The 10769-nt window shown below is 40.5% G+C and overlaps 1 protein-coding gene across 1 annotated transcript in view; it reads right to left on the bottom strand.

Moving 5' to 3' along the window:
- Nucleotides 1–10769, bottom strand: part of LOC106521322 (cadherin-6) — a gene marked incomplete in the record, with an annotated part of 48929 nt that overhangs the window by 14322 nt on the left and 23838 nt on the right. The window contains 2 exon segments of the mRNA XM_014013849.1: nucleotides 3305–3492; nucleotides 9126–9299. Coding sequence (XP_013869303.1) covers nucleotides 3305–3492; nucleotides 9126–9299 — 362 coding nt within the window.

The raw sequence follows: 10769 nt of genomic DNA, 5'->3' as shown, positions 1-10769 counted from the left end.
GTTTGATCTGATCAAGATTTTTCTAAGATTTTACACTACAAAATAGGTAAAAGTGTGTGACTTGCACTGTTACAGTAACGGGTCAATATCGGTATCGGTCAATATCGGTATCGGACATTTCTCAAAGTTGTAATATCGGTATCGTATCGGAAGTGAAAAAGTGGTATCGGGACATCCCTAGTATGTACTGTGTTTACTGTGAACAAAGTACATCCAACCACTGCTCTCATACAGTAAATATGTCATACCTACACCTACATATTTACCACAGTAAATGGTTTCCCTCTTCACAAAGGGCGACAGGGATGTGTGTTCCAGTTATAAGGCCATCACTCTTCTTAGATAAAATCTGTTATGGGGTACTGGAGAAGAGACTAAGATAGATGGCCAAACCTCAGCTTCTGGAGGAACAATATGGATTCAGTCCTGGCAGTGGAACACAGGACCAACTCTTCACCCCCACTAGGGTCCTTGAGGGGTCAAGGGAGTTTGCCCCCTCCAGTCTACATGTGTTTGGTAAACTTGGAGAAGACGTTCAGCTGTGTTCCCCGAGGTAAACTGTGGGGGGTACTGTGCAAGTATGGGATTGTGGGTCCAGTGTTGTAGGCCATTTTGTCCCTGTACAAGTACACCATGTTTGTTTTCTAACCTGGGAATCCTCTTGGATAAACTGAAAGAGGTGGTTGTAGAAGGATGGGCCTCCCTGCTCATGAGGCTAGTCTGCAACTTAACCTCAAAACAAGCAGCTGATGGATGGATGGATGGATGGATGGATGGATGGATGGATGGATGGATGGATGGGTGGATGGATGGATGGATGGATGGATGGATGGATGGATGGATGGATGGATGGGTGGGTGGGTGGATGGATGGATGGATGGATGGATGGATGGATGGATGGATGGATGGATGGATGGATGAAAAATAACTAAACAGGACCAATCGTGTACCACCATTTTGCTTCATCCAACTTTTCTCATAATAACCCATTTGTCTGTCCCTGCTGATGAAAAACATCAACGCAGCCTGACACTGCCTCCCCCATGCTTCACATGGTGACATCAGCAGGATGAGAGGTGGTAGATTTTCTTTAGACGTAGTGTTGTCCTTGATGTTTGGTTACATTTTTGTGAGACAACAATTGTTGTGATTTGACACTATATAAATAAACTGAACTGAATTGAATCTGACCACAGCGCCTTCAAAAAAATCCAAGTTTAATTTTCTTTAACCAGTGTTTTTTTTCCTGCCACACTGAAGCCCAGCATGTGCAGCTTCTTGTCCTCCTACTGTATCTGTGCAGAAGAGCTCAGCCCCATCAGTGTTATCTTGGGTTTTCTTGTTGTTTCTTTCATTGATGCACTCTTCACTCTTTGAGTGTTGGTGAACGAACTCTCAACAGGTTTGCTCAGAGTTCCAAGTAGGGGTCTCTGCAGAACGTGTTGTCCTGTGGGCGGAGATGGCCCAAATCGTCATTGGCGGAGGTCTTAATGTGGGTGGAGATGGCCCACGAGATGTGATTGGCCGGATTGACGGTGGGGCATGAGGCTGGAGGCAGCGTGGAGTAGCTTGGTAAAAAAACAGACCCTTGTCCTTCACTTTGCTTCATACGAGGGTCTGGACTCGCGGCTATAGAGAAGCAATTCTTGCTGGAGGCGTGGCCTCTGTTGAAGTGTGTGTGTATGTCGCTGTGAAGGAAGCTAAGCTAAGAAGCTAACTGGAAATCACTTGTTAATCTGGAAGCCTTATCAACACAGACTGGCTTCATTCACTTCCTCCACTGCTGTATGCTAAATAACTAGCAGACACTGCACAGAAAATTGACATCGTTCAAAACTCCGCCTTCTGTTTGCTGATTGGCCCAGGTAAAATAAACTACAAGCAGACACTGCGCAGAAAATTGACGTCGTTCAAAACTCCGCCTTCTGTTTGCTGATTGGCCCAGGTAAAATAAACTACAAGCAGACACTGCACAGAAAATTGATATCGTTCAAAGCCCCTCCTTCTGTTTGCTGANTGGCCCAGGTAAAATAAACTACAAGCAGACACTGCACAGAAAATTGATATCGTTCAAAGCCCCTCCTTCTGTTTGCTGATTGGCCCAGGTAAAATAAACTACAAGCAGACACCGCACAGAAAATCGACGTTCTCTTCTCTGATTGGCCCGGCTAAAAATCTGCCAGTGAAATCTTTGTCTATGAGAGAAATCCCAGACGGAGTAGTGAAGGGAAACTAGAATTGAGCAGAACTGCGTTGGAAGGCAAGGACCAGGCTAGCCAGGAAGCAACGTGTTTTTTTAGATTAATTTTAGTCATAACTTGAGAAAGAACAGTGCTAGCTGCACAAAATTTGAACGTCGTACAAGTAAAAAAAAATAGATTTTTAGCAATCTTTTACAGGCTGGTTTTTAAACAAGCCATATTGTTACACATCCTTTCACATGTATGACGTTCAAATTTTGTGCAGCTAGCACTTTCCTTTCTCAAGTTATGACTAAAATTAATCTTAAAAAACACGTTGCTTCCTGTCTGACTTGATCAAGCTACTCCCCACTGCCTCCAACCTCCTCAAACCCCACTGTCAATCCAACCAATCATGTCTCTTGGGCCATCTCCGCCCACATCAACACCTCTGCCAATCATGAGTAGGGTCATCTCCGCCCACAGGACAAAACCTACAGCAGAGACCCCTTACTGTAGAGTTCTGAGATTATTTATATAACACGACCCTGATCTGTGATCTTTGGTCTTCATGCTCTTTGTTGTTTGGTTCTTACTACTTAGAGGTGTTGGACCGTTGGATTTTGGGGGCTATCAAAGCTGGTGTATTTATACTGAACTTATCTTATATTTAGGCCCCTCACAGATGGATCGTATAAACTTACTATGTGGCTTTTTTAATGAGGCTTTACAGCAAAGGGGCTGAATGCACACACTACCTAGAAATTTTTACATTTTTAAAAAATGATTTAAAGCAAGTTTCTTCCTCATTTAACTCTATTCATCTAAAGTATTTTGGACAATTATAACTTTTGATCAAGTACTATGCATTAAGGTAGTAAAATCCAGTGTGATAAGGGGTGATACTTCTGTAAATCACTGTAGGTTTTGTGAAACAGTCCTCAGCTCAGTTCAAACAGCTTTTTGTTTTCGGTATTTGGACTTCAGCTCCCTGCCAGCTTGGAGTTCACTTCAGCACATTTATTATTTGTGTTCTACTGAGAATAATTTGTCATTTTAGCTTCTGTATTACAGATGTGGTTGGATGGAACTCTGAGCTCACAGATTAAATTAATCTCCCTCACCTTGCTCACAGTGATAATCCCCTCTTGAGTGTCTTTGTCAGCAGAGACGTCAAACACGTCCATTCCATCTCCGCTGATGATGGTGTAGATCATCTCTGCGTTTATCCCAATGTCTCTATCAGTGGCTTGAAGTCTTCCCACCGTGGTGCCGTGCATGGAGGTCTCAGGAACTCTGAACTGGTATAAAGCTGAAAGCAACAGAGGAAACAGTTGGACCAAATCCACACACTGGACCGCATGTCACACACCAGACACCAGGTAACCAGAATATTTTGACCACTGACCATTGATGGTGGGCAGAAGGGCGACAACCTTTCCTGAGTCTCAACTTCCTGTTTCCTGATAATAATTCACCCTGACACTGCCTTTCAGAATGCTGTAACCCTAAGGAAGTGTCACAGAACGAGCTAAATTCAAAACCTTACAGAAAGCAATTCATTCTTTTATGACATTACAAATATGGGACCAAAGAAATGAATTTATAATGGATTTCATTAGTATTGATTTTTCACCATAAGAGACACCAGAGGGCAGTGAAGTTGCTGAGAGTTATTTTAACAAAGTAAATTCATTTTAGAAGGATCTATAGGCTTTGTGAGGAACAATTGTCTTTATTGACAGAATCAAAAAAGTTAAAAACACCAACAAAAATAAATGTGTGACTGATTTTGTTCATCATGAGACCTTCTGTGGGTTAGGCTTTTATAAACTTAGCACAAAAAGTAAGTAAATTAGTGTTTGGTAGATTATTTCTTTGTTGTAACAATGGGCCTCATGTAAGAACCGTTCGTACGCACAGATTTGTTCTTAAGTTGTGCGTACGAGTGATTTAGGAAAATTTGTGGCATTCACCAATGTTTTCATATTCCAAGATTTTTTTCAGATACGAACAAAATTCACGAGTGGTCCAGACCTGCACTGTAAAAAATGAAATGTTGGATTTACTTAACCATGTTATGTGACCTGGTTCCACTTAACTGAGTTGAGTAAATTCAAAGCAATATACCAGTTTTTTAACCAAAGAACACGAGTATGTTGCTTTGAATTTRYYCAACTCAGTTAAGTGGAACCAGGTCACATAACATGGTTAAGTAAATCCAACATTTCAATTTTAGAGTGTGTCGTATATTTTACGAGCAGTCAGTCTGCTGTTATCCAGATGGATTTTTCTCACTAATAACTTTATATTTCATTAGTTTGAAAATATTTTGAGTTGAAAATAAATCACACTACATAATTATGTTGACAATAGGTTATTCTGTTTGAACTGGAATTAGATTTTAACGACATAAATTGAATAGATCAAATTAAATTAGCTATTAATGCTGTTGTATAACACTAGGATATTAATATGAAGATCTCAAACTAAAAACCAACTTAAATTATGCATTAATTGAAGTTTGGAGACATTTTAAAATGCGTCTTTTCAGAACCGCATCTGACACTTGTGATGGCCGGAAGGGGGGGAGACGGCCAGGCGGGGGTGGTGGTGGTGGTGGTGGGGTGCATAGCGGTGCGCGACTGCTCCTCTGAATAAATGAAAACTATGTAACACAGCTGTTTGCACTGATATTAAAAATATTTGACCAAAGAAAAACAAGAGCAGGATACAGAGAGAAACAAATCTGATTTAGATTTTTATTTCTGTGAGTGTAACGACCCACAGGAGACACGACATTAACAGCAGTCGTCGTTTCATTCCTCGGCTTTAAAGCAGATCCTTTAATCGACGCTGCTAAAAATGACTTTTTTTGTGGATCTCTGAAAGCAGGACTTCAATCTCCGAATTCGTAAAGTTCTTCTTTTTTACTTTGCGATGTCATTTATGAATGGACACTTCCTGATATCTGAGGTAGGAAACATAGCCTTATATGGTGTTTTTGGGGTGGTAATTATGTAAATTAACTCTCAACGTGCTCGAGCAGCTGGATACGAACAGGTGTAAATCATCATGTTTACGCAGCTCATTTACACACTTTTCCTGAAGATAGAAGAGTTTGTTGAATCTGACGTGGCATGTTTGTACGAACCCTTTGTATTAACAAAAGTAAGAGAAATTTAGGAGAAGAATATGAACATGTTCTTGCATGAGGCCCATTGCTTCTTGACAATAAATCTTATACTGTTGGAAAGCCTATTTATCCCTTTTTTAATAGTGTCACATTTGTAAGGAACATGCATTTGTGGATGAGCAGTAGGGCTGAGTATGTGAGTTGCCAAATCTTCTCTGATAAACAGCTTCTTCTGCAAATAAACAAAACCCTTAATAACAGTTCTTTTTTTGTAACTATTTAATTAATTCGTTGATCATTTTGATAACGAGATTAAAACTTAACGTGTCTTTGGGAGAGGTGGGGAAAAGTGAGGGATATGGGGGGCGGTAGTCAGTTTGGCTTGTAGAAAGAAGGGCTCTGAGGAAAATAGTTTGGGAACCACTGACTTAGTCAACCTGTTTCAGATGCAGATATGTCTCTGCCACGGTCATCTCCTAGGCTACATACATGTGTGTTTTAAAGAAATGAGCAGTAAAACAGGCTTGTTTCCTGAGCAGTGCAGTGAGTCGTAGCAGGCTAACATGAAGTTTGTAACAAAGCTGCGTCATGATTTTTATATTTTGTGTTTTCCACTCTGCAGCACACAGTGCAATACTCAAACATATTGCACATTCTTGCAGCACTGTTCTTGAAACGGGCTGTGAAAAACTGTCAGGTGCTGCTGCCGTTCATCTGAACATAAATTAACAACTGTCTTTAAGAGAACCCTAAGAATTAGAGGGTGGAGATATTTTACTGTGAGTTTATAGTAATATATCATTATTAAAGCTTTCAAAATGTTAAAACTTCAAAAAGAAAAAAACTGGGTATAGGTCTTCTGGACGGGTTCTTCTTTAATGAAACGTTTCGTCTCTCCTCCAAGAGACTTCTTCAGTCTGAGAGTTTCAGGCAAAATTCAGGCTTTTAAGCCCTGCCTCCATGTGACTGATACTCACATCACATGGCTATCGTTGACACCTAATTAACACCTATTGTTAACAGGGGTGGAATGATACTGGCAATAGCAGCGCTGTAGGAGGGGGACAACTGAAAACGGAGGCCTCCACCTCTGTTTAATGATGGACGGTCTTTCTTCACAAAAATGGCTTCTTTTACTCCTCTCTCAAACCAACGTTCCTCTCTATCAAGAATGAGAACATCCTCATCTCTGAAAAAGTGACCGCTGGCCTGTAAATGAGTGAAAACTGCAGAGTTCTGGCCATTAGATGTAGCTCGTCTGTGTTGGGACATTCTTTTGAACAGAGGTTGCTTTTTTCCCCCGACGTATAACTGGTCGCAGTCCTCCTGGCACTTAACAGCATATACAGCATTGCTCAGTTTGTGCCGGGGCACCGGATCTTTGGGGTGAACCAGCCTTTGCCGTAATGTGTTTTGGGGTTTGAAAGCCACTGGGACATCATGTTTAGAAAATAAATGTCTCAGTTTCTCCGAAACACCCGCAACATACGGAATAACCACTGGTTTGGGTCTGGGTTTGGGGTCTTCATTTTCACCTGAAGGTTGCATGGAATCCTGTCTGTGTTTCCTGTCTGCTTTCAGGAAAGCCCAGTCAGGATAACCACACTGCTCCAGGGTCTGTCGTGTGTGTGATTTCTCTTTCTCCCTGGCTCCTGGGTTTGTAGGGACACTGTCTGCTCTGTGGTACAGAGTCCTGATCACTCCTAACTTGTGTTCCAGTGGGTGGTGGGAATAAACACAATTAATCCTAAATGAAGTTAAAAAGTTTACAGCGGTGTACATGTGCTTTGTAAGGCAGACCTTCTTGGCTTTCATTTAATCCAGGATCTGGGCCTCCCAACACAGAGGTCACTGAGCTCTTTAAACCACAAATACAAAGTTTCCCACATTTTTTGCCTGAACTAAATATTTTTTTAACCCTGTGGCAGAGACACAAGAAACAAGTTGCTCAAAGTTTATCCAGTATTTCAGTTGAATCTTTGAGCTGGAAAATCTTAATGTTTGGATTTAACTTGGTAAAGCCTCTGTTGAATTTGATTTTAACAAGATATTTCCCATCATCATCATCATCATCATCATCATCATCATCATCATCATCATCATCATCAGGCACATCAACTCATGGAATCAAATGTGAAATACCTCATATTTATAGAAAAAAAAATAAATGTTGCTTCCTGCAGGCTGCAGTCACAGATAATAGTTTTTTATTTATCTTTTGCTGATTGGTAAAAATCTTGTTTCTTTGAGCTATCATGATGTAAACTCCTGGGCCCTCATGCATAAATGCATAAAAAAGTTGCGTGCGCCAGGTTCTACACCTACGTTGGAATGTATCAAAACCAACGCTGCTTGAAACTGTGCTTAAATAGGTGCACACTTTTCACCTGCTGTGAGAATGTGCGGCAGCCACGCAAAGTTTTTCAGTCGACAGTTTTAACTCACAAAGTCACGAATCTGACCTGAATCCACAGAAATGTGACTCTGCTCTGTTTTCTGGATGTAAGGAGCGTCTGAACACGGTGTTAGATTTTTATTTTAGTTTGAGTTTTTATTGTTTAAACTCAAACGATCATGAAACTGAACCCCGGAACTGAAAATCATTTAACCTCAGACAAGAAAATAGATCAGTCTAAAAATGATCAAAGAACCTCCGGTCCACTGTAAACTGTAAACTGTGTTTATATTGTTGTCACGTAGTTGGAAACACACACAGAGCGCACACACAGCTGAGGAGAATAAAATGTGTGTGAATAGTCTAAGAAACATTTTAATTCTCACTGAGAAAAAAACTTTGTCAACTCAGCAGATTCAGCTGTGATGATTCCTCAGCTCCACAGGATGGAGACAATAGATTTGTTGCTGCGTAAAGTTGTGTGTAATTTATGGATCAATGTCAGCTGTTCTTTAGGTTGATATCAGAACTGAGGACAGCGTGGTTTTTTGTTTGTTTATTTGTATCACACCAAAAAACTTACAATCAGGTATTTTACTGTAGTTCAGAGTCGAGCCATGCAGCTGAGAGACTTCATGACTCTAAAATATAAATCACAACGCAGCAGAAACTCGCAGCGCTGCGAGTCGTTTCTTCACGTCAACTATTTAATAAATATTTTTCTAAGTTCTACCAAACTCATCAGTTCCTCTGTGTTTACAGTCATTTATTAAAGACGTGTAAAGGTGGAAATGTATGTCAGCCTCATGCGTTGCTGCAGCACATGCGCGTACACACCAACATACACACAACTTTGCGAGTGTCAAACTCTTTTTTACACCCCACTACTTATTTAGACAGTTTTCTCACTCATTCTCCATTTAATGCATGTTTTTCCTGCATCTAAAAATCATTTCTGATCCCACAGAGAGGAATCGGAGGAGAATCTCACAGGCTGGACACATTTTACATCTATTTTACATTTTTAAATGGAGGCGTGTCAGGGGAGGAGTCTCAGTTCCACGTTCATTAGGATGTATAAAGGAAAGCTGCGCAGGAACCTGCGTGTGCACAGTTTTATACGTCTTTTTTTTTTGTGCAGAACACTTTTCTAAATTTGTCCGTACGTCAACTTTTAGTGTGAAAGCTGCGCAATCCTTTATGCATGACGGCCCTGGTTCGATTAGTCACCACTGCTGCTGATTAATCTCTTCATCACAGCAGAAGGTTAATTATTGTTCTTTTCAGGCTGAGGAAACATTTCATCAACATGAAATCAGAACTTTCATTGGTTTAGTTGAGATGAATGACTTTTGTTTGATGATACAGACAGAAAACTGTTTTAGGTCTAGATGTTGACCAGGTTCTGTCTTACTCTGTGTGAACCGGGGAGGATTGTCGTTGACATCAGTCAGAGTGATATTAACCACGGTGGTCCCAGTGAGTCCCCCTCTTTGTCCAGCCATGTCTTTAGCTTCAATCACCACCTGGTAGTGCTCCCTCTGCTCACGGTCCATGTCTTCAGGACCCAGGGCTGTCCGGATTATGCCTGAATCAAAAACACACACATTTCAAACTAAATACTTTAGTTTCAGTTCTGTACATCCTGTATTCCTTCTACTGTAAATATCTAAATGTTTGAGGTGGAAATGTGTAAATTAACAATAAGACACAAACATGTTTCAAAGCAGAACAAAATATTACTTTGTCACACAAGACAAGTTACATTAAACAAGGATCTAATGAACATAAACTCAACTTTGATCGCCATAAACCAGATAAAATTACAAACACAAGTTGGATGATTATGAAGCAAACTGGAATCTGGATGCATGAGTTACAGCTTTATAGTATGTGCCCACTTCTCATTAATCTATTGCAGTGGATTTCCAACTTTTTAGCTTCTGACCCAGAAAATAACAGCTACAGAAACTTGTGACCGCCCAGGTATTACTGGTACTGTATATGCAAACTTTACTGCTAATTCTGTTAAACATGGGCAAAATAGCAATATAGGCAAACCTTACAACTATACTTTCATTCATTATTATTATTGTATTTTTTTGCAATAATTAAGGTGAAAATATTCCATTAACAAATTATTTGCATTTAAATTGATGTCTGGAAATCATCTGGTGACCCTCATTTGATGTTTCGTGACACAGAGGGGTTCTGACCCCAAATTTGGAAACCACTGATCTATTGGACTCGTGAAGCAACAGAATAATCAGAGTAAGCAGCAGCACATGCATGTTTACTGCATTAGTTAGAACTGTACACGTTTATTAAGATTTTGGTTATTTAAAAAAATGATGTCAAACAGATCAAATGTTCATCACAGACAGACAGAGAGGTAGACACCAAAATGAGAGGACAATGTTGACGAGCCTAATCGTTTCTAGGAGTGCTGAAACAAAAAACTTTGGCTTTTTGGATCCAGTAAGATCAGTTTTTTTTTTTTAGGATTATTGTGTAAAAGTAAGAACCCATTTGTAGAATAAATAGAGGCAACATCTGATTGTATAAAACTTCACTGATGTCTGAAATAACTGTGACTTTACACAGCAGTTTTCACAGTATGCAGATGATTCACTTGTTTTAGCATTGCAAGAAAAGAAGGAATTCTATTAGTTTAGACAAAGCAAGCCTCAGTAATGCTGCGTTCACACCAAACGCGATTTCAGCTTCAAAATCGCAGCCATTGCTTCAAGTTGGTCGCTTGTGCACTTTGAGGTCAGACGCAGGTCAGCTCTTGAAGCGCTGCACGGCAGAGCCTCCCCGCCCCTCCCTCCTCTGTCGGGCTCTGTTTAATGTTGGACGAGGAAGTGGCTTTGCTTTATTTACAGAGAGCAAGAGCATGTCACGTTCATCAGATAATTCATTCATAATTAATTCACCAGATAATTCAGTGACATTCTGAGTTTCATCACCCAGGAGCTGCAGGAGAGGCTCACAGCTCGCTTTCAGGMCTATTTTTGTCCCGAGTCCAGTCTGATGAGTCGCTGCCACGCATTGGTGC

The sequence above is a fragment of the Austrofundulus limnaeus genome, unplaced genomic scaffold, assembly GCF_001266775.1.
Source record: "Austrofundulus limnaeus strain Quisiro unplaced genomic scaffold, Austrofundulus_limnaeus-1.0 Scaffold106, whole genome shotgun sequence".
In the NCBI taxonomy this organism is placed as follows: domain Eukaryota; kingdom Metazoa; phylum Chordata; class Actinopteri; order Cyprinodontiformes; family Rivulidae; genus Austrofundulus; species Austrofundulus limnaeus.
Note: the sequence above shows the minus strand (reverse complement) of the source record. Positions and strands in the feature narration are given on the sequence as shown.